This window comes from Rissa tridactyla, chromosome Z (genome assembly GCF_028500815.1).
Source record: "Rissa tridactyla isolate bRisTri1 chromosome Z, bRisTri1.patW.cur.20221130, whole genome shotgun sequence".
NCBI classification, from domain to species: domain Eukaryota; kingdom Metazoa; phylum Chordata; class Aves; order Charadriiformes; family Laridae; genus Rissa; species Rissa tridactyla.
The window spans coordinates 12,415,563-12,439,553 of record NC_071497.1 but is presented as its reverse complement, the minus strand read 5'-3'; the positions used below and the strand labels follow the sequence as shown (position 1 = coordinate 12,439,553).

General features: G+C 39.4%; 1 protein-coding gene across 2 annotated transcripts in view; it reads left to right on the top strand.

Moving 5' to 3' along the window:
• Positions 1–23,991, top strand: part of SVEP1 (sushi, von Willebrand factor type A, EGF and pentraxin domain containing 1) — a 130,927-nt gene that overhangs the window by 47,779 nt on the left and 59,157 nt on the right. Inside the window, exons 6-20 of one of the 2 annotated variants that reach the window (XM_054187052.1) lie at positions 3,042–3,221; positions 7,486–7,683; positions 10,012–10,130; positions 11,529–11,658; positions 12,328–12,435; positions 12,673–12,804; positions 14,174–14,368; positions 15,447–15,568; positions 17,555–17,663; positions 19,568–19,753; positions 20,085–20,318; positions 20,834–20,995; positions 21,747–21,908; positions 22,745–22,906; positions 23,519–23,613. In XM_054187052.1, coding sequence (XP_054043027.1) covers positions 3,042–3,221; positions 7,486–7,683; positions 10,012–10,130; positions 11,529–11,658; positions 12,328–12,435; positions 12,673–12,804; positions 14,174–14,368; positions 15,447–15,568; positions 17,555–17,663; positions 19,568–19,753; positions 20,085–20,318; positions 20,834–20,995; positions 21,747–21,908; positions 22,745–22,906; positions 23,519–23,613 — 2,294 coding nt within the window. The remainder of the gene's footprint in view (positions 1–3,041; positions 3,222–7,485; positions 7,684–10,011; positions 10,131–11,528; positions 11,659–12,327; positions 12,436–12,672; positions 12,805–14,173; positions 14,369–15,446; positions 15,569–17,554; positions 17,664–19,567; positions 19,754–20,084; positions 20,319–20,833; positions 20,996–21,746; positions 21,909–22,744; positions 22,907–23,518; positions 23,614–23,991) is intronic. The other variant, XM_054187053.1, reaches the window with a different exon arrangement.

The window sequence follows — 23,991 nt, the reverse complement described above, 5'->3', positions numbered from 1 at the left end:
AGAAGTGGAAGATTCTAGTACTTGAAATACTTTCTGGAGCATTCAAAAATACTCACCTATTGGGTGTTAGTCCATGATCTTCCTTTAAAAGGGAATTTGTCTGGAAGGTGGGGGAAGAGAAGTTTGCCTTGAGATTTTATCTTGATGTTGAGTTAATATCCTTTGAAGCATTTAAAGGATATATTTTTGCTTTTCTTATGCCATTCTCCATCAGACTGAAGACTTCCAATTTTAAAAAAAAATTATTAAGAAATCCTACCTTTACATGTGCTGGATCTGCTAGTCTTGATTGCTCAGACTATGAAAGGGAGCAAGATCAAAGGCACAGTTTATATCTGTCTTGTTAATCCCAGGAGTATTTTATCACATAAACTAGGAAGGGAGAGTGAAGGGAAATCCCTGCACTGCTTTGGATTTTGACATTAAACACTCCTCAGTTGCTCTGCTAGCTAAAATCTGCTGTGCTATTGGAAAGTGATTAATACAGTCATGTCATGCAATTAACAGTGACCCATGAAAAAACCCAACTACAAAGCATGTATTTAATCCAGAAAAGTGTACTGGGAGAAAACAGAGAGCAAGCCAAATATACCATTCTTCTTGTTGTTTTCACTAGCTTTATGGAAATATTTCTTGGTTATGGAAAAAGCCTTATTGACAAGAGAATGGTTTTGTGTTTAATGCATGGAACCATAATCAGGATAATATGAGCTCTGTTGCAAGTTTCTGCCAGAGCCTACTGAGACACTGAGTAAGTGTGAACATTGAAACGCTGAGGAGGCAGGAGCACTACAGCTGTGCAGTCCTTCCAGAAGAGGTGGCTAGAATTACCAGGTGGTGGAAGGGAGTACCTTCTATCTAGGCACACTAATATTGCTGAGAGCCTCCTCAGTGCTCTTAATTTATTCAGGCTTCCTCAATAATGCCATAGAGTTTGGTAGCATTTGCTTCCTTTTACCACAGGTTGGGTATTAAAGGCTTCCATAGAAACCTTAAAAGAGGAAGCCTATTCTCTTCTGCATAAACCATGTGGGATACCACTGTAAAACTGTCTTTCTTACTGACTCTACTACAGTTAAGATACAGCATATTAGGAAGCTGCTGTGAAGCTCAGAGTGCCGTTCACACAATGGAAGTTTCAAGATCTTTTTTATACTCTTAAATGCACCTCCTAGAGGATACCTGTGTATGTGCAGGCACAATAGGATTAGTACTGTCATAGAGTAAACATGAGACAGGGGTAATTCAAAGATATATCAGGTGTATCAGAATGGCTTTTTCATTTTCCTTCTTGCTTTCCTTCCTTCCTTCCTCCTTCCTTCCTTCCTTCCTTCCTTCCTTCCTTCCTTCCTTCCTTCCTTCCTTCCTTCCTTCCTTCCTTTGCTCTTTCTCTTTCTCTCTCTTTCTCCCTCTTTTTCTCTTTCTTTCTCTCTCTGTTTTCCAATATACATAGGTTTTGCTACAGACTTTTTTTTCCACTCAGGTACCGCTATAGCTCTTTCCAAGCAAGACATTATATAACGTGTTCTTTTTGTAGCTTTGAGGGGCTTGTAGTTATTGGCATTTATACAGCTGGCTTTCATTTGAAGCAGCACTGAGGGTGTCTGCCCATTTATTAGTTTGAGGGTGTATGAGGCATGAATTATTGAAGGAAAAGGTGCAGTAGGACACCAGCAGGCATCTACACCTTTGGGCTTGCTATCACTCTAGTTATCATACATGTATCATCATCACAGAGTCATGGCCAGACAGTAGATGTGTACAGTTTAGCTGTTCAGGGGACCCAAGTGGCAGGCAGTGTGTATGTAGCTCAGAGTCGTGTCCAGAGGGGAGCACAGAATCACAGAATGATAGGGGTTGGAAGGGACCTTCCGAGATCATCTAGTCCCACCTGCCAACAAATGCAGAAGCATAAGATACTGGCTGAAGAGGAGGAGAGCTGGAGGCAGTGCACAGGAAAGTGGTCCTAGTAGAAGAGCTTGAGGTTATGACACTGAAACAACAGAAATCTGGGCCAGAGCAGTGCTACTACTTTTTTCTTCTTACTATCGTTCGGGTATTTGGGGATCAGTCTTAATTACACTGTAGCTTTGTGTTAAATTGCAGCATCAGGATTCAGTAACAAAACTGTAAGACAACCTGAGGATCACTCTCCATGCCCCACTTCCCTTTCTGCACACATGTCCTGCACACGACTGCATTCTCCTTGCCATCACGCTGCTTGCAGTGTTTGTGAGACGTGGCAGGAGAAAGGCCTCTGTGCGCAGCAGTAGTTAGGACTGCCTCCGTGGGAAGCCCTACACCTGAAGGGATCTCTTTTGTCTCAGCAACACCCTAATTTATTCCTTTTCATCTCTCGTAGTTCTATTGTCTATAAATGTCTGGTATTCCTTCTTCCTCTCTCTCTCTCCCCCACCATGATGAATGTCTGCTGTTCTGATTTGTGCAGGTTCGCAGGTGTCTCTGTCTACCTCAGAGTTCCTGAGAATGCTCCTGAGCACTGGGACACTGTCATCTGCCCTATTAAATAAACTCTTAGCCGCTTCCCTGGTGTGCGGTCAGCTCTTACCAAACTGCCAGGTGGAAATCCTCCAAACAACTCTCAGGCATGGTTGAAGGATTAGAAACTTCCAAAGACACACACTTTTCCACTGGATGCCATTTGCCTGCAGCTGTCTTGTTTGGAAGGCTGATAAAACATTACTAGCACAGGCTACACACCATGTGCCAGATGCCTTCAATGGCTAGGAAATTTTCTGAGCACAGTTAGTTTGCTAGCCTGGACTTAGAACTTTGGTGAGCTTGCAAGTGTGTGCCCAACCTCATATATGCTATGTAAGTCTCTGTTTCACGAAGAGGAAGGCATCAAGCCTTTGAAAAAAATTAGCCCTGTTCCAGCTCTATTCCCTAAATCTATACAAACTATTGTAACTACTGTACAAGCCAGTACCTGTCCCACCTCTGAAAAACTGGGCAAATTAGTGTAACTCCACTGATTCTCAGTATTGCAGAGTGAACTGATGGTTTTTTTCCCTTTGCAGTTCGAACGTGTCCCAAACTTCGGGTCCCTGAAAACGGACACATTAATTGTTCAATGGCTGACACCTCCTATAAGACAGTATGTTTTGTGACTTGCAATGAGGGCTATGAAATAGAAGGAAACAGCAAACTCACCTGCCAGGGAACCTCACAGTGGGATTCAAAGGAGCCAAAGTGTGTGGGTAGGTATCCAATCACATTCTGTTCTTGTCAGAGTGCAGCCTTTTCTGACATGCAGACATGAGTGAGAAACTCTCCCTATTTTAATATATGGTGAAGCTAAGATAGGAATGATGATTTGCCTATGGATGTTTTATACAAGTTTTAGAAGTTGAGGGGGGCAAAGGAATTTGTAAATGGAGAAAGTGGACAGGTTATCATTGAAATCCAGCACAGAGAGCTAATAACTAAAAGGTGGTTGCATCCGGTGAGTATTAAGACACTGTCACACAATGTATTGTAGGAAACATGCCAGTTGTAGGTCTATACTACAGATTAAATGTGAACAGCCAGGAGTTTGAGTTACCATCTTAAAGCTAAAGATGACCTCCAGATAAGGACTAAGGTATGTTAGCCAGGCACTGTGAGTGCCAAGTAGAGATGTGTCAGTTGTAACTTTTGCTGAACTCCCAGCAGAAAAGAAGAGTTTAGGCAAGTTAGGGACCAAGCACCTCAGAGGCAGGATTCAGAGGTCACACCAGCTGTGCAGGGATAGGTAAGCTTATATTGCTGTTCCAGAACTAAAGGATTGTAGATTTCAGAAGTACCCATTTAGAACTAGTGGCAGGTATTAAATTAATTTAGAAAGGTAAGAGGAAGAAATGCAGTAGAAACACTTCCAAGGGTAGACTGCAAAAAAAAAAGCACCAGCATAAAGTCCAGCAATTCAGAAGCTCATCCTGTGCTGATTAAAGTCAGGGTGAAGTATGTGTCTCCTGGGTCCAGTAAACATGATTCCTGTAGGGTGACTTGGCTTGAACCTGTAGCACTTTTTTACTGTTTTACTGCAGGCTTAAAAATGTGGGCTTTGCATGAGACAAGAATAAATTTCTAACTGTAGATATGTTCTCTAAAAAGATGAAAATAATCCACAAGTATTAATTTATCAAGAGAGTTTGTTAAGAGATCCTAATCTTTCTTCTGTTGAAGTCAGTGGAAAAACTTCAATTAACTTCAAAAGGAAGGGACCCTGAAATCCTGTTGGAAGATTATAATTGGAAGATTAACTGTATTCATCAGTTGAATTCATCCTTCCTAGCTTAGCATTTTGATTATTAAAATCCAGCTCTGCTCTGTATCAGAAGATTTCTTCACACCATACAATATTGCCTCCATTGCTGGATTACCCATGGCAATAGCTTATTTTTGCTGAGTCTGAAAATCTAGTATAAAAGTTACCTTTGATTGTCACAGAGGGAAGAGTGTTAGCTGGAAAATGTCTCTGCTGCTTCTTGTTGTGACTGGTGTCTAGAAGAAGCTTGCTGAGACTCCTGTTCAATATAGATGTGTGGATTTTTATTCAGGGAAGGAGGCAAATCAGAAGACGAGTATCGTGTTGTCCTCAAACTACACTTTGTACTCATTTTCTGAATGTTCATCATAATCATGGAGGTATTCTCCATTCATTTTTAGTCTGAACAGCTCCTAACTTATTTATCACCTGCTACCTAAAAGATAACAGAAATCCTGCTGTATTTAGGCACTTGTAATTGTTGATTTATTCATTTCCTACCCTTCTGTTAGAAAAATGAAGTAGAATTGCCGTTAGTTTCTTACCTTGAAATGGCGTACCTCAGGGTACTCTCCTAGCTCTTTTTCTGAATGCTTTTCAGTTTGAGTGCGCATCAGTGCAAAATTTACCATATTTAAAGGTCAGCTCACTGAGACTGTACTGCAACCATCTGTAACCATAACTGACACTATACCATAACGTAGCCTGGATTGTTTACGGTCCCTTCTGTGAGGTCTGTTGTCATATGCATCTTTTTCCAATAGACTGAAAGTTATTGCAATTTTGGATATTACATATGTTTTAAATTTTTCTATTTTCATGAAAGATGCTGATTAACAGTGAGTTACTTTTGAGTAGGTTACATATATTATAGATGTCTTATAATGTATCTGCTGAAAAGGGGAGCTTTGTCATTTGTCCAATTTGACAAAAATATTTCCACAGTCGTGTTCTTGTGTTTCCTTCCCCACTGGCGAAAGATTATTATCCAGCACGTTAAAATTAGTGAATTTTGCAAGATGCTGTTCTCCTTGCTTTGTTCAAGGTTTAGTGAAGGAAGGTAAAAATACAGGTGGCATCCAGAGCGTTGATGCCACCTAGTGTTGAAAGAATTACTCCTCCACACTTCTAATTGCAGTTGGCCGGTTCTTTCCCTGAAACATTGTGTTTGCAAAGGGGTTGAAAGAAAGAGGCACGATTTGCTTGGTAATCTTCTGTTACAATATTGAAGTTCCTCTTGATGTTAAAAATTATAAATACAGTGTTGTGATTCATCACAGGCAGTTGCAGGCAAAAGCAGGTTTTTGTCTCTCCTTAGAAATACTTCTTTCCTCTCTCTCTATAACTTCCCTATGCGTATGAGTAATATAACGCTGGTCCTCATGAAGTCCAGATTTCCTGGGCCAGCTTGACCAAATTCTGCAAATGAGCACAGATAAAAAAGCTACGGACACTATTACAGTTTTTTTCTGGTAAAAATCTGTCCCACTTAGAAGGGATTCACTCAGGCTAGATATATCAAAGGTTATCCTGAATGTTTGTCAGATGTTTCAGGATTGTGCTCTACTAGGATTTTGCTAGTACAGTTGGAAGTGTCTCAACCAGGAGGGCTGTTACTGCTTGCCCAAAAGCTGCAGTTCTCTCTGGTTTTCATGCTTACACCTTTCATAGCCTTTTTTCTACTTCTTCCCTGAGAAGTATGCATTTTAATACTTTTAGCTTGTCTTTCCAAACATTGCTTTTTCCAATTGCTGATCTTTCTGCTTTTTGTCAGTTACCTTCCTGTGGTGAGCAACCAAAAGTTAGAGTTTGGGATTTTTTTTCTGATGGAGTTGTGTTATATTGCATAACCAACAGTGTCTGCCTAAAGTGTACAAATGTGTTAACATTTGTGATCTTTGTATCCTCTTGAAATGAAGTGCAGTTTTTAATTGCTGGGACTTTAAACACAATTTCAGTATTGAGAATTTCAAGGGCAGGAAATACTTAGAACGCTTAGACTCTTTAAATTTTATTTCATGCAGAAGAACCAGTTTTAGTTACTTGCTGCATATTTTGGGAGAGGAGAGGAAAGGGATATGAAGCGTTCTGAATGTGAGTCACTTCTGTGTCATTAAACCATTGCTAAGAGATGAACAGAGCTCTCCCTTCTGTAACTGGGTTGGGTTGTTCTTTGTGTCCCCTTTGTGTAAAGACCTGTCTGCTTTCTTCACTGACTAGCTGAAGAGTTACAAGTCTTCTCATTTGCTATAAATAATGAGGCATCTGTCTTGCGTGTTTTTCTATTATCTGTTGCAAGAAACACTACCGAAAGTCTTAAGAACTGCATTCCTGGGATGCTCCTTTTTGCCCTGTTTGTTAATGCCTCCATGATTGAAGTAAAAACAACAGTCCTTGCCTCACATGGTAAAATAAGCGGCTCAAAAATGAAACAAAGCTTTTGTGACAATTGAACCTCTTTTTGGACATTGTGGGGTTTGGAAGTTTACACTTTGATGCAAATGGTCTTCAGAATTTGTAGTGAATTCTAGTAATAAAATAGTTCAAAACTTCAATTTTAAGCCTTTAAGCAATCGTCAGCCCTTCCTGACTTTACAGAGGTGGTCAGCTGCCACCTGTTGTCACCCTGAGTCTTTGCCTCCAACACAGTCAAGACCAAGTCCAATTTCATTCAGTTTGGAATGTGGTAGGCAAAATCACATGCTGTGTCCCTAACCTACAGTGAGCTCATGGCAGGGTGTCCTTTTTCTTGTCTCATTCTTATTTCAAGAGACAGTGTAAAAGCTGTAGAAGGCAACAGATACAAGACTATTACCTCTCTACTGCTATGAAGGTCTGGTTTCCATTGGAGGCAAGGGAATGCAGCTACAAAGCAACCATGAAAGATGAAGTTGGAAAGGAAAAAACAAAACAAAACAGAGAGAGAGAGAAAGATATAGTGGAGCCCCATGAAAAATGCCGCATTTCTGTCCCAGCGAAAAGCATCATCAAGAAAATAGAAGACCTAGTATACTGGATGCTGATTATTTCAGTCAGCCCTGGATTACAAAGGTTCAGCAGGTCTTACTGTTCTGATACACTTACAGCACATGCAGAATCTTAAAAAGTCTGTGTTATTTGGTTCCCTCTGATTGCCGTATGACTTTTTTGCAAATTTGTTTGAATGTATACTTTGTGTATGGCAGTTAAAAACATGTCCTACTGGTCTTTTGTAGAAATGCGTTGCCCAGTCCTCAGGAAACCAGCAGGTGTAACAGTTCTCCCTCCCAGATGTGGGCTGGAGCCTGCTGTTTCTGGGACTGTGTGCCAGCTGAGCTGTCCCCAAGGATTCATCTTGTCTGGAGCTAGAGAAGAAATAAGGTGCATTTCATTTGGGAGATGGAGTGCAAACATCCAGGAGGCTCTGTGTAAAGGTAGAGACCAGCACAAAATTATTTTTATGTACACGTGTGCAGGACTGAAGGGAAGCACACTGCAAATAACCTGTGAGGACAGGTTTGAACTGGGGAAAGTATGATTTAAATAGTCTGTAAGAAGTGTTGCCTCTACCATTGTAGCTTGACTGTCAGATTTACTTGTAGTTTGTAATAAAAATGTGGAATTCAGAGGTTGTTTGAGTGCCGTCCTATAGTGTTCATCATCAACTGCCTCTCCTGGGATCCATCTCCTAAGTCTGTTGTTGGGAAGTTGCCTGCTAAAAGGCAGAAGTGAAAGCTCGTAGCTTAAAGACAGTCAAAGTGGTACCCACACTCCTAGAAAAACAACAATGATAATACTATTACTGGTTTAGCACAGGTTTATGTAGGCCCTGTAGTTGGACCAAATCTGTAAATGCTGTGTAAACCCTGACTGATGGGCAGACTGTAGAGGGATGGTTCGTTTCAGTTGCCTTTGAATTGACTATGGCTGTTGCCACACCCCGAGCAACAGCACGCAAGAGTTAAGGCCAAAATTGCCTAACACAAGTACACAGAGTATAAAGATGGGCAGAAGATGGTTATGTGCATTTCAGTATGGTTCTGCCATGTTTACCCACCTCTTCTAGAAATGTTAGGTTAGTTATTTACTCCCTTCACATGCACACTGGGTTGGAAGGAGTTTGTCTTTAGATTATAGGAAGATACAAGCAAAAGTGCGGTGTGTCTGGGAATATGTTATTCACCTCTTCGTGAACTATTGTGCTCCTAGAACTAATGCTTCCACCCAAAACTGGGGCCTTCGCCAGCCACTGAGTGAAAGAACAGTACAGAAAACAGTTATGGCAGTCATCATGCCAGGTCACTACAGAAACTGAGGTGGGAACTTTCTTCTCTGTAATGGCCAGGAAGATTTTATCCCTCTATTTAAACATATTATTTCCCACTCTGTGATGTGCCACATCATTGTTTTTCTGATTCTTTTGTGTAAACCTGTGCCAAACCACAGTTTTTAATATTTGATGGGATCCCAGCACAAGGCTGCAAGCTGAAGTGTTTGGATCAAGATAAAGCAGCATGGCTTGGATTCAAGCTTTTAGATATTACCAGTGCATAAAACCCTAAAATAAGAGGCATCAAGAAACTCTGAAGGTTATTCTTCTCAAGTAAAAATGAACAGTTGTGTTTCAGTTGCTTTAATTCTTGTTATTTTGCTGCCAACATATTTGGCCAGTTCAAAGTAGCCATTTTCTTTCTGACTTACTTATTAGTCTTTTTACAGAATTTCACTTTTAAGTGGAATTTGCCCCAGCCTGAAGGCTGTGGTCAGGGCAGCGTGAACCGTAACTGGTAGTTATTTAAAAGAGTGCATTTCTAATAAAATTTTAATCAGAATGAGTTCAGAGGAAGGCAAAATCATTTGTATTTATTGCTTTGCACTTTCAATTACAGAGGTTTAATTGCCTGAGTTATGTCTTTACTGGAACTATTTAGTAACAAAAATATAAGTGATATCAGTTCTGAGTTGTTGTAAAGCCTCCTGGGCATAGATGAGTTCAGAGCTGAATGCTGTTGTCCTGGTCTCGTGAGTGTAGAGACCATTTATCAAACAATACAGCAATAAAATAACCTGACCACAAATGTTATGGGAGGCCCTGTGCCAGGGAAATTAAGTACTTAAAGTTTGTCAGAGAAACTTGAGGCTTAAATGTTGGTGGTGATCTTACCCATATTGTACCACCAGTCCTTTGAAACGATCCAGCATTGTCACATATGTCACAAAAAGACTGCATTTGTCCTACATAATACCTTGTAGCATGAGCTTATTAAGGAACATTTCCAGCAACTGGTGCCAGAAATCTTGCCATTGTTTCTCTCAAGTCGGTTCCACATCATGTTCCAGGGAATTTGGGAGTCACTACTGTCTTGTTCATAGTACATATATCATGCTGCAAATACCTTTTTTTTTTAAGTCACTGATTATCAGAAACAAGTGTTTACACCTGTATGTGTCATGGGTGTGGGCAGTGAAAGGATAGAAAAGCCATTCATTCTGTCTTATTAATTCTTTGTTTTATGGTTGCTTGTAGGAACTTTTGCTTACAGCAAAAAAATAGTCCCTTCCCCAGGAGAATTTACTGTTTATGTATGAGCGTGCAGGCAAGAATTAAAAAGGGGCAGAGACAGGAAGTTTGCAAAAATATGTGCATTTGTATTCCAGGCAGCACAAAAACCAGTGGTTTTAACAAGTTGCAGTCTAACCATTATAGTGGTTTTATTTCTATAAACCCGCATATAATACTACTTTGTCTTTTTCTGGATCAGATATTGAAGCTCCTCGGATCCACTGTCCAGAAAATATTGAGACTGAGACTTTGGAACATCATAACTCTGCTAATATCAGCTGGCAGATACCAACAGCTGAGGATAACTCTGGAGATGAGGCAAGTGAAAATCTATTCATTTGTCTGGAGGCAGTCTTTCTATAGCTAGCTATTTCCAATTAATTTTTGAACCACTAGAATTTTTTTCTTTTGATAAGCAGGAGTAGAAGAAAAATCTGCTGAAAAGTTTGTATCTTGAGAATCCAGTATTTTCTGTCTTGGTTAGGGTTATGCAGTCACAGGACACTCTGCATAGTGTTTAAGCACATAAAATCTCATATGGTTAATTTATGCAGTCAAAAGAAAGAATGTGCCCTTGTTTATAAGATGGAGACAACTGCTTTAAAAATGAGCTCTTAGAATGTGAAGAAGTTTAATAAACTCTTCTCAGAAGGAATTAAACCAGTTCATTAATCTAAAAGGCTAACAAAACTACACTGTGATAAATAAAAACTCATTTCAGCTTCCCAAGTGAGAAAGAAAAATCTCATTTTCCTATCCGATGCAAAGTTCAGATGTGGGCCTTTGGCTACTATAGGTATCAGAGGTCTGGAAATGGAGTTAGAAGGAAAACTTGCTCCAGAGCTGTTTTGTAAAGCGTAACATTCCCCACAGGCTCAGACATGATCAAGTTACAGCAGCTGAATGCTTTATCATGAGTCAGCAGAGGAACAGTGACTCTGTGTGTGGTTTTAATTTGCTGCAAACAAAAGATTTTTTTGCACTGGGAAACTGTGAGCTATCCCAGTAAAAAACGTTTAAGTTCACACATTTTTTGCTGGCATAGCCATGGTCAGGTACCATAGCTCTGCTGACACAGGGTCATTCATTGAACTGTAGAAACCAAGTGCCTTAGCAGTTCTTTTAAGTTCTTTAAGACAGTTCTAACCCATATGAAAAAGCCACAGACAGAATGTAAGTGTCATTTACTACAAATTTAGGGTTTCTTTGCCGTGCCAGAATGTTCTGAAGCATCTGTGGGCTATTGACTCGTAAAGATATGTGGTTTAAAAGTGGATATGTAAGTACTTAAAGCCCACAGCTGCCTGCCCCACTCATCTCCCAGGTCTGCTGCCCCTGCCTCTGGAGAGCTGAACTGCAGGCAAAGCACGTTCTGAGCCGGTGTAGTGTGTGTTCAGTGTAATGAGGCAGACAAGAGTCAGTCTTGAGTTTTCTGAATGCACAGTGCTGTAAACTGCAGCAGGTCAGGGTCCAAATCCCGACTGGGTAAGTCCCTGTTGCTATAAAGGAGGCAGTTTTGAGAAGGGGAACAGAGCACTCTGTTGCAAAGTCCACCCTCATTATTTAAAGAGGCTATTTGCGTTAAGTATTTGACATTGAAGAATACTATTGACATTTGACATTGAAGAATACTATTTTGTGGCCATTTCTTGAAACACGAGTGTCATGATTACTGATCAGCTTTTTTTTTAAATAACAAGTGTTTTCCTATAAAAGGTCTCAGTTCACGTTACCCCAGCTTTCATACCACCGTTTCTTCTACCAATTGGTGAAGTTTCCATTACTTACACAGCGGCTGATAAGTCAGGCAATGAGGCAAGCTGTACATTCAGAGTCAAGGTCATTGGTAAGTGCTGGTAAAAATCACTGGGGAAGAGTCTGTCATGGTTGAAATCTTCTAATTTTGTGCAGAAAGAGACTATGGGTCACTGTGGCCTATCTGTGTGCAGGTATGAGCCCAGGAGTAATATCATCTCCATAAATACTTTGCTGATGTTGGGTCACAGTTTGCACAGTGAACAGTCTTTGCTTCTGGATCTTGAGTTTGGGTTGTGTTTTGTTCTGTTGCTCATTCTGAGTGTTAAGATTCCTCCTCATACTGCTAGATTAAATGCTTTATTGTGTTGTCACTTATTGCCTTCATCATATGTATATTATTTTTTCTTCTTGAAATATCCCCAGAAGATTTCCAAAGTTCTCACACATTGCGGATGCAAATCATTGTTCAAGTATTTCTGTGAGACAGTTGTGTTATTCAGCATTGCTGTTAAACAAGGTTTGCTCTGTAAAAAGCAAACAGAATGCAGAAACCATGAGTTCCGCGGAAGAATTACTCTTGTCCGTTCCCTCAGCATCTACCACTTGGAGCAGCTTACAAGTGTGCACCTAACTTTGTTGTACCTTCTGATGCGAACTTAAAACTGTTGTTTACCTGGCTTCTTCTGATTATAGATTTCATTTGAGTATGGTGGCAGTTCAGTAAGCTAATGTTATGCCATCCCTTCAAATTCTGCAGATGCAGAACCTCCTGTAATTGACAGATGCAGATCTCCACCACCCATGCAAGCAGTAGAGAATGAGTACCCAGCAACATGGGAAGAACCACAATTTTCAGACAATTCAGGTGAGATAGTGCACCGCAAAACAGGCATGCAACAGTGGAACGCTACGGGAACTCCAGCCTGTTCACCCTTGATCCCTTGGAGTTTAGGATTTTTTTGAGATTTTTTTTGTACGTATTTATTTTTAAGAACACATAACTTGGAAGACATGCTGCCATTTTCTTCTCCATTTTCAAGGTTGGGTGTGAGTAACCCTCAATCGCTTACTGATGTTTTAGGTTGTCTTTTATCTCTTCCAGGTGCTCCACTGACTGTCACTAGGAGTCATGCACCTGGAGATCTCTTCCCCAAAGGAGAGACAACGGTTCAATACACAGCTGTGGATCCTTCTGGCAATAACAGGACATGTGAGATCCACATTATCATCAAAGGTTTGTTGCCTTTATCTTCTGGTCAAGAGTGTATGGCATTGTTTTAACTGAATATCATAAAGGATGCAATGCCATTCCATTTTTTCATTTAGTCTTCACTTTTCCTTTTAGTTACTCCTGTTTTATATTGGGTTGACTTGAAGGCGGTCAGGACATTTGTTAGTACCAATGAATAAATTTTTTAAGACTGAAGCAGCACAGCAGTGAATTTGGTCCTATACATTCAAATTAGCACTGAAAATTAAGATTCATTAAGCAGTAAAACTTATGGTAATGGATCCATATTTTTCTCAGTGACAGATACCATGTGAAATGAATTATTAGTTGTTACTGAAGTCTTACTTCAAATCTGTAGTTAAAAAGGAAAACTTTATGTAAATGTTTCTGTAATCACAAATACTGTAGCAGATACTAGAACATTCTTTAGACTTTAGAAGCTGTCTGTACCTGTAGATATATGGGTACATTTGTGTTTATTGCATAGACACCTTTTCCCCACAGTTCACTTTCTTCTTTAAAGGGCAAACAACGGTTTGGCAGATAAAGTATTAAGGATGAAAATTCTACTTCGTCTCTGCGCTCTGATGCTTATTTCTCAGTTGGACCTCTGTATAAAAAAATCGGCTAGTGAAGAGAGAATTTAAAACCATGCAGACTGGTATTTTGGTTATAGCTTTTAGAAAATGTAAATTGCAAATGGATGTGCTAATTTCTGATTTGCTGTAAATCTTAGCAAGAACAAGCCAGTGCTTAAAATTGGCATTATTTCAAGTTCTAGACTACCTCAGACTTTTTGTGGTTCATTGTTTGTGACATAATGTTTTCAGACATTCACAATTTCCTTCACTGTTGGCCTGTAAATATATCATAACTGGGGTTTTACAATCAGTCCTTCCTAAGATGATTCTGACAAATTCATGTGTTGTGGCAATAGTGCAGAATGGATAATGTTTAGTTTCAGAATTCAAGACATAATATAGTTTACTATAATTTATTATATGAAAGTTCATGTAAAAACTTACATTAATGTTTTGTATTATTTTAGTAAGTACATGCCTGAGCATATACCTTTGAAGAAGTACAGAAGGGTTTGGGTCTTGCATTTCTGGGAGTTTTTTAATTTCTCATATGTATCATAATTTTTTTAAGTCTTCACGTTTCTGCATTTCAAATTCCAGTGGCAGAGAATCATTTAGCAACATCCTGATCCTGCCTTTATGGAAGTACCAAATAATACTTCTACAGACTTCAAGAGAGGCAAGATCAGGTTGATACTAGGTACTTTTGGAAACCCCATCAGTGCTGTTTTCCTGTGCGCTTGCTTACTTCACCACATTCATCAGTATATAAATCTTTGTATTTTTCATAGGTTCCCCGTGTGAAATCTCCTTTGAGCCTGTGAATGGTGATTTTACATGCACATCAGATGAAGTGGGAGTTAATTGCACATTGCACTGCGCAGAGGGTTATAGCTTTTCAGAACGATCAAGTGAAAACTACTATTGTGCATATGAGGATGGTGTCTGGAAGCCACCTTATTCTCCAGAGTGGCCTGGATGCTCTTGTATGTCTTATTGTTATTAAAATGAATCTGCAACTCATCAAACATTATGTTTACTGTGGAATTAAATGAAAATATTTTAGAAATTATTACTTCTGTTTAATAATAACAGATCTTCTCTGTCCTCTGCCTCCAAATTGTTACAAATATTGTGAAAGAGTGCCTGAAAGTCCCTAAATGTATTATTTCAGAAGCTGTCTAAAACACAAAATTAGTAGTGAATTTGAATCTTGGGAATCACAAAATAACAAATATGGCAAAGTCAACAGGGTCTGTCATTATTTTGAATTGGTATTTGAAACAATATGTTTACAAACACTAGCAGTGTCTTTTCAATAGAAATTTCAACAGTATTTGCAACTTACTGGTCCAAATGCACAGTGCATGCTGTACTTACATACTAATTGTCACCAAATCAGAAGCGTTTATGGGGTTTTTTTGAGATGAATACATGCAAAACTTCAGCTGTGGAATTTTCCAGCTTTGGTGACATTTTAATAATGTATTAAAGCTACATATGAAGGCAGTCTTGGCACCATGTTGCATCCACTTCCATCAGAGTGGATTCCTTGCTTTCTGCAATTGAGAGCAGCGTTTCAGCTATGAACAAATGAGAGTTATGTTTCAGAGCTATCTATCAATTCAAAATCCGTAACTTGGACACTTAGGAACTTCGATTTGCTTAAATTCTGGATGAGAGTTTTTCATATTTAGACTAGCAGCATTAGGACTTTTAATATTTATTGATTCTTTCTCAGTAGAAAGTAAATATGGAGTTTAATTGACAGCTCACAGATTTCACCTGTTAAGAAAATGCTGAAATAAATAAATGGCAGACCTTTTTTTAATGTCTGTTACCTTCCCCCATAAATTTGATATCTGTCAAGTGGTCATATTTAATTGCATTGTCTGAGGTATGTGTGATCCATTTTTATATGTAAAACACTGGGAATTTAGGTTGCTGATTTAAAGACAATGCTTTTTAGCTTAGTGTATTCCATTTTTAGCCTGAATGATCTTGCTTTTAGCTCTGAAACTCTTGCACTGACCAGTAAAAATTTATTTCTCCAACATTTTTCAGTAAATCGATTTGCAAACCATGGGTTCAAATCCTTTGAGATGATGTACAAAGCAACACGATGTGATGACAACAGTCTTCTAAATAGCTTTACTGATGCATTCCAGAGTGCACTTGGTAAAATGGTAGGTTAGTAAATACTCTTTCCTCTTACATACTTTTAAAAAAATGTACCTTATTGTTACTTTCCCCAGCTAACCAATTTCGTACAAGGAAAACATAACAGAAACTGCTAAATGAAATTTGTGCTTTTTCAGTAGGTGACAAGTCTTCTTTATAAATAAAGATGATTCACTGGCATTTTAGTGTGATTCAGTTCAGCCTTCAATGTGGATTTATATAGGACAGAATTCACAGAAGTGTCCAAGTAGATTAAGAACCTGTCAGTCATAAATTTTCAGTAGGCTTCCAAAGAGAACCTCTGCAGTTTTGAAAAGCCCAGTCAATTGTCCTCTGACCCTCAGTGTTGTTTTTGAAAGTTGGATGTCATTACAAAATATATGTATTTTATATAGAATATGTATAACATATCCGTATAAGTGAATACACATGCATACAAATAGGTGGATTCCACATTTGGTCAGGCATTTAAATCCAGTAATAATGATTTAAATAATTTGCTCAGATGTCTTGAGTTTTTGAGGTCTCACTCTTACCATTAAGAACTGCAAGGCACTGAATTTGAGGGGGTAGCATGTTCCTTCTCTACCATGTCTCTTCCTTTTCACTTCAGTATTACAATCTGCCTTAATTCAATATCTGTCCTCAGCTGCAAAGCAGAAGCAGCAGGACTTTGAGTTGTGGTGTCAGGAGTGGATGTCAATTTCTAGCGTGCTGGCATTGTTCCAGAAGAGAACACTAGGCAATTACAGACTTTTTGCAGGACAAGGCCCATACGCTAAAAGCTTCTCAACTAACTAAAAAGCACTATTAGCACATACAGCTAATTGACAAACTCCTGCAATTTGGGAATATATGTCAGTAGCCCTTGTCAAATGGCTGAAAACTTACATAATACTTTAGGCAATCTCTGACACTTGAGCCTAAATATCTGTGACTTTCTTGCCTTGCTTCAGGTTTGTTCTCTTCCAGTAGAGAAATCTTGGCTTGTTTTATTTCTGTTCCTTTCCCCCAAGAGCCAGCTACCACCAGGTTCCAGTGCTTAGACTGTTAACTATTGGCAAGCAAAAGATAATAAGGAAAAAATTCATAGTGACCTGCCCAAGCAATTACATCAAAATGCAACAATCTGGGAAAACAGTCAAAAAAGCTGTTTTGAATATGCCTATTTCTATTCCCAAGAACTTGAAATTCTAGCAGAGGTCTGAAAAGGAGGGGAGGAATCAGCAGGAGCCATCTTTCCAATGAAAATTTATATGGAAAAAGCAAAGCAATTCCAAAACACGACCTATAGCACAACTTCCTTGAAACCTTTCTGGAAAAACAAACAAACACAGATTTTATCAAAAATCATGCATTCATCTATTCTTATCTAATCTCCATTGCTTTTGTGGAGAGAAGTCATCAGCAATACCAGACAGGTTTCTGTTGAGTTTTCTGTTCTGTAGTTTCTGTCCTCCTTTGATGATTTTTCCCTGTCCTCTGAGGTCTCCTGGCTGAATGCATGGGTCCCTTTCCATGGTTAGGCAGAGGTGGGTATGCAGAAATAAGGTTTGAAATCTCGAAACAAAGTGACAGCACTGTTGTAAACCTGACATAATTACAAGTTACATACTTGGAAAAAACACAGATGTTTTCAAAGGTGTCAGCTCTCCTGTCGTCTTCGGCAGGGAGAAACAAGCCTGAACTTATTTCTGTATTTTGGGATTTCACATGTAAGGGTGTTTAACTGAAAGGACATCTTCTGTTATAAAAAAGATCTTCTATAACAAAGAGCTTGTATGCCTATGAGTTGCCATCTTATTTCCCAGCTGTATCAATAGACCATAGTTCTTTCACCAGACGTTGCCAGGATTTTAAGAGACATGAAAGGAGAAATGTGGTGTCACTGGCAGGACCAGTACTTTACATTGTAACTAGAAGTTTTTGTAAGTCGCGGGAGGGGGCTGTGTGGTTTTATTTTTTAATGTTATTCTTCTTTATTTTGGAAGGTCCCATCATTCTGTAACGATGTTGATGATATTGACTGCAGACTGGAAGATCAGACACAGAAACATTGCTTGGAATATAATTATGATTACGAAAATGGATTTGCCATTGGTAATTATTGATTGCATGGATTCTTAGCCATCATCCATGTTTAACATGGCTTAATTCCTTTTGTTCTGAAGTAGGCGAAGTGTTGTGTCAGCTATTTTTTATAAATAACTATAGAGCTCTTAAGATACTAAGCAATTGCATAATAGGTTTTATAACAGTATTACAGAACTATTTGCTGTCTGGTTTTGATACCGCTTCCTATATGGTGTCAAGGAAAAGTTTACTGAGATGCCTCATGATGGGCAGGGTTAAAAAAGCACAAACCTGCTTGATTAGCCTAGAAAAAGGAACTTTTTAAAAACAAACAGTTTTAAAATACTGAAAAAGTACAGTGGATGGTTCTGGATATTGTTAAGAAAACCAGGAGCATCCTTGATGCTGGTTAAGATCAGCACAGAGCCCTCACAGTGCAGAGCTATGCAAGCTTAAGTTTGCGTATTAACTGTGAAATTACTTCCTGTCAAGGGCAGATTTTGCAGGATGACTGTAGCTATATGAGAGTGAAAACTGTGACAGTCCTACTGATTGTTCCAACTTTGCTTTAGGCCAAATAAATTGTCATTTTCAGTCCATTTTTGAACAGGTTAATGTCCACATTGTTCTGCTCTTGGCATTTCTGAGTCCCGTGGGGGTGCTTAAAGCAGAAAGGCTAAAAACAGACAACTAACATTACCTATCTTAGAGGAGACATTTTGGCAGATCTACATCAGAATACGTACTCTGTCATAGGACTGTGGCTCTTTTACAGGTTTATGGTGGAGTTACTTGGTAGAGCTTCCTGCTTATTCTCACCTTTTAGATACGCTTCACTGAGTTTGAAAGCACATTTGTTTGTAATGAGACACAGGGGGCTGGGGCTGGGTGTTCAGTTTGCGGTTGTCATCAGGGTAAGGATGAATACTGATGACAGCTGGAGCTAACTTGTAAAAGCACTTGGAGGAAAGAGTGTTGAGGACATGGCTGTAGGGTCCTATTCTCTTCTGGTTCGTGTCAACCTCTTATCAGAATAACCTTGTTGCTGTTTTTCTGGAGTTTCTCATGATTTTACACTGAGGAGGCAGGAAAGGAGAACTCTCCTCGAGCCATAAGAGACAGCAGTTTAGAAAATTAGTTCTGGAATACTCACACTGTGTTAACAGCAAAGCTGTAGGGTTAATTTGTCCTAGTTTCCACTGTAAATTAAGCATAATCTAGGTTACTGTTAACAGTAATTAGCAGATTTTTTTATATTTTCATGTTTTTAAAAAAAGAACCAAATCAATGAAATAGACCACACACCTCTAGATTTAGTCATTATGAAAAGGTAGATTATGTTTTAAATTTAAAATGGTTTCCTTGTTTCTGGTGGAAAGCATGTTATAGGTGAAGGACGTTATACAGGCGGTGAATTTGACTCAATAAGTATAACAGGAAATGCATGTCTGGGGGGAATAAGCACATTCTGAGAGGGCAGATGATGGTAAAACTATTCAGGAGTTGTGAGAAAAAGATGCAATGGAGACATGTGGCATAGGCCATGCTGTCTGTAATTGACCAGGAAGAGGAAGAGAGAGCAATATGGAATTGTTTAAGAAGATGTTCCTGGCATGAGAGGGTCCATGCAAGACAGGGGAAGAGAAAGAATTGCATCCTGTAACTTCTGTAATAGTATTTCTTTAAAGCTTTGGCTAACTGCACAAGATGCAGGGTCTCTAGGATACCAGTTAGGAGTGAGACTGATTTTTCATTCTTCTTTAGTCAAGATGCTGATACAATAGGCACTTGTGCGGAGGCAAAGCCAGTACGCATCACCTGGAGCTGCAAACGGTCCCCATTCTGTTGGGGATGTATTTTAGAAAAAAGTACACACACTTATTTTCCACATGATGTTCCTTCTCTTTCTGTTCTTTCTTAATGCCTCACAGGACCTGCCGGCTGGGGGGCAGCAAACCAGCTGGATTATTCCTATGATGATTTTGTTGATGCAGCGCAAGAAGATTTATCCAAGCATCTCTCCGCCTCAGTAAAGGCAGCACCTACTCGAGTCAAAAGGCATAAGCTGAGTGTTCCAATGACTGACCACAAAATCAAGTTAATATTTAACATCACAGGTGAGAGAAGTCAAAATATTATCCTTCTCTTATTGTTTGTTTTTAAAAACCACGTTTCTAATACATTCAGTAAATTTAGCCTTCAGTTCACAAAGCCTGCTGGAGATGCAGAAGACGGTTTTCTGGAGACATTCACAGCCTCATTTCATCACAGACTTTCTGCTTGGAAGAAAGTTCACAGCCTCATGTTCATGGAGGGCATTGTGCACATGGCCTGCTTTCTACTTCCCACTGGCAAGCTTGAGTGTTGCACTCTTGACATACTCCAGCGTACACTGGAAGTGATGACTGTAAAATCTGTGTGCTTTTTGTGTTTTCTGTTATATCCCAGCTAGCGTGCCATTGCCTGATGAAAGGAATGATACATTGGAACTGGAAAACCAGCGACGGCTCCTTAAAACTCTGGAGACGATCACGAACAGGCTGAATAGGACTCTCAATAAGGAACCCATGTATTCTTTTCAGTTTGCATCCGAACTCATTGTAGCTGACAGCAACTCACTGGAGACCGAGAAAGCCTTTCTTTTCTGCAGGCCTGGTTCTGTGCTGAGGGGAAGAATGTGTGGTAAGCCAGATGACTTGCTCCTTACATGTATTTAGAATCCTTTTGAAAAGCAAGGTTTTAGAGGATGTTTGCAGAGGGTTGTGGTTTGACACAGTCCAGTGCCTGTGGTCTCCCAGAACAATAAACTGCAAAAATGCTTTGCACAGTTTGACTTCCAGAGGATGTTTATGTTCCTAACCAAGGCCTGTGGAAAAAGGATGCTTTTGTACCCAGGATTCCACTCCCATGGGGAAATCAGGCATATCCACACTTGGTGATACACAGGAAAACAGTGCTTGGTATGTGGTCTTTTAACCCTGTTAGTCTTGTGGGTGATGTGTAGCTAAGATAGGGAATTGGATTCCATTTTTCTGTGCATAATGAGATCTCTGCAGCGTTCCAGAGAGATACTCCATTTGCTGAGAACAGAGTCACATTTCACATAAACAGGGTTTGGCTACATGGGAACTGCAGAGGCAAGACAAGTATGTATGATTGTGCATTCTGAGGGGACGCTTATGTTTCCAACGTTGCAGTCAACTGCCCTTTGGGTACCTATTACTCCCTGGAGCATCATACCTGTGAAAGCTGCTGGACTGGATCCTACCAAGATGAGGAAGGGCAGCTGGAATGCAAAAGTTGTCCATCTGGTAGCTATACTGAGTATCTGCACTCTAGGAGCATCTCTGAATGCAAAGGTGAGAACTTTGTCTTCTTCAGAGAGCCACTTCCGAATGCCTGGTGGCATCCTTTTGGTCCCCGTTGTGGGAGTATTGGAATGAGGTTAGCCTGTGAAACGAGGAGCAGTCCTAACTGCCCCTTGAAGCATATGTAAAGAGAAAAATCCATGTCTTCACTACTGCTGTGGCATGCAGGATACCTGGGCAGATGTTTGAAGAAGAGCTGGCCTTTGAAACTAAGTTTCATATTTGTCTTCATTCTGTGAGATATTGAGCCCATTTTGCAGGGACTAATACACTTAAAATAATGCCATTCTTTTCCTTGACAGCCCCTCTCCATCCTACCATGATCAAAGATGAAATGTCCCCATCCTACACTACAGTGCTCTGGCATTAAGTACCTCAGCACTACTGTCTCTTTGTGACTTGTTCTGAAAAATAAGTTGCTAGTTTTATTTCCTGTTTATTGTCTTATCATTAATTTTGTTAATTAAAAATGAGTTACTGAGTTGCAATAAATCATCTATCATCTGTGAAACCGATAGGAGGAGATTTAACTGGTTAATAATTCACAAATGCGTTATCAGTAACTTACCACAATTCCTTTTTATTTTGCTCTTTGTACCCATGAAGTCTTTCAGAATAGAGTAAACTCTAGAAATAAAAGTCCCTGTGACATGTATTGTGATTTCAGCATTATTTTCAGAGGTTAGGAGACATGTTTCCTGTTGGACATTGCTTAATCTTTATTAATTCTTCTGGCTTATAGCTCAGTGCAAGCAGGGAACGTATTCACCTAATGGTCTTGAAACCTGTGAAACCTGTCCACTTGGCACATATCAGCCAGCATTTGGATCCAGGAGTTGCATTTCTTGCCCGGAAAATACATCAACGGTAAAGAGAGGTGCAGTGGATGTCTCAGCTTGTGGAGGTTTGTAACAAAAGGGGCTATGAAAGTTTTATTAAATCCTAAATTAAATCCTAAAAAATTCTAAATATTGTTTAAACATCAGCTAATGTAATCCAATTCATCTGCCCAAGATTGAATTCTGCTTCTGATTAAGTGTGGACCAAGCAGCATTTCCCAGCAAAATCATAGGTCATTCCTGGTACCCTGATTATGTCAGATGCCCTCCTTCTGATTTCTAAGATGGATTCTTATCTAAAGATGAATAAAATAAGATATACGTGAAAATAAAACTTTTTTCCTTACAGAAGAGAAAGGGGATGATGGGATGTTTGTCACTGTTATCTCTGGAACAGGTTCCACATCTTCTGTACAAAAATACTGAATTTTAATACAATTTATTCTGTAACTTTTTTCAAGAAATTGTCCTCAGTGGTCTTTGGGAAGCTTTGCCAGTAAGATTCCCAGGGCAAGTAGTCTGCAGGGATTAATGGTACAAAAAAGACTAAAAGACTTGGTTTTTGTCCTTACTCCTTCTTGAAGGAAGAAAAATCAGAAAAAAAAAGTGTGAGAGATAAAAAGGAAAGGGAGGTGCTTTGGAAAGCTGTCTCCAGAGCAGCATAAGGAGAAGATAGAAATAGTTCCTAGGTATTTCTGTAGTCCTTTGAGAACCACATGTCACCTAACAGCACAATTTAAATAAGCATTTCCTGGAGTTGTGAGTTCCTGGCAGGTTTCACCCTATTCCTTTAAGTCTCATAAGGAACTATGAGGGGAGAAGATGACCAGTAAGAGGTGGGGGGGGAAGGTAGAGTGGAGGTGCAAGTGGTCACTTAAAAAATGTTCTTTTGTTCTTGCAGTACCATGTCTTGCAGGCGAGTTCTCTCGTACAGGTTTGACACCTTGCTACCCTTGTCCCAGAGACTACTATCAGCCAGACCCAGGAAAGTCCTACTGCTTGTCTTGCCCCTTTTATGGAACAACAACAGTCATCGGTGCCAGATCCATCACAGATTGTTCAAGTATGTCAAATTATCTCTGCTGGAGAAAGTGAATAAAGGGAATGTCTAAAGGATGGACAGGCAGTAGTCTTAACAGAAAGCATCTGTCTCACTCTCCTAACAAATGTAGACCTCTCATTTCAACCAGTGAAATTTGCAGCTGGTTTTGCCTACTGGTAGTGCCTCTGTGTTACGTAGGAGTGGCTCTGTGATACATACCAAGGCTCGATAACGCAGTGTACATATACAGGGTGTGTATACACACACACACACACATTGTATATGTATACTATATATACACTATAGAGAGAGTTACATAATACACAAATACATACACAAGTATCTAGGTGCATGTATGTGTGTGTGTATAATACACATAAAATATATTTTGTAGGTACACACACATGTATTTGTTTTAGAAATGTATGTGCTTACAAATACATATATGTGTAAAATATGTATATAAAATTCTATGTGGTTACTGTAAAGTTTTGGTTTTTATTTCCACAAATTCACTTTTTTCGGCATATCTTTAGATGCATTACAAACATGCAATTATTAGGCCCTTATGGAATAGGGAGGGACGTTGCCATACAGTATTGTTAACAGCACTTTCATATCTTTCCTCTTTAGGTTTTGGCTCTACTTTTTCAGCAGCTGAGGAAAGTGTAATGATGGTACCAGCCTCTCCAGAAAATATCAGCAAGCAGTACAAAGTCAGCAGTCAGGTAAGGACAAGATATATTTTCCAATGTTATCTTAAATGAAAGAAGGAGTGCCTTATGCAGCAGTAAATGACTAAGGGCTTTTTAAATGTAATTGTTATGCTGACTATATTTCCTAAAGAGATGATAGCGATGGTCATGAGGGGAACACTCAAGGCTCTCTTTATAGTCATAGAAGCACTTTTGCTGAACAAAGCAGGCTGCATCAGCTATTGGCAACCGTAAATTCTGGACTTGAAGCCTTCACCTGATGCATAAAATATATATCACACTTATAAAAGAAATGTAAACTCCATGGTGGAGGTTCAGCCAATCTATTAAAAGTACATTGACCACACTCAGTGTCTGATATCTTCCATATGCTGAATTCCAGGAAATGCT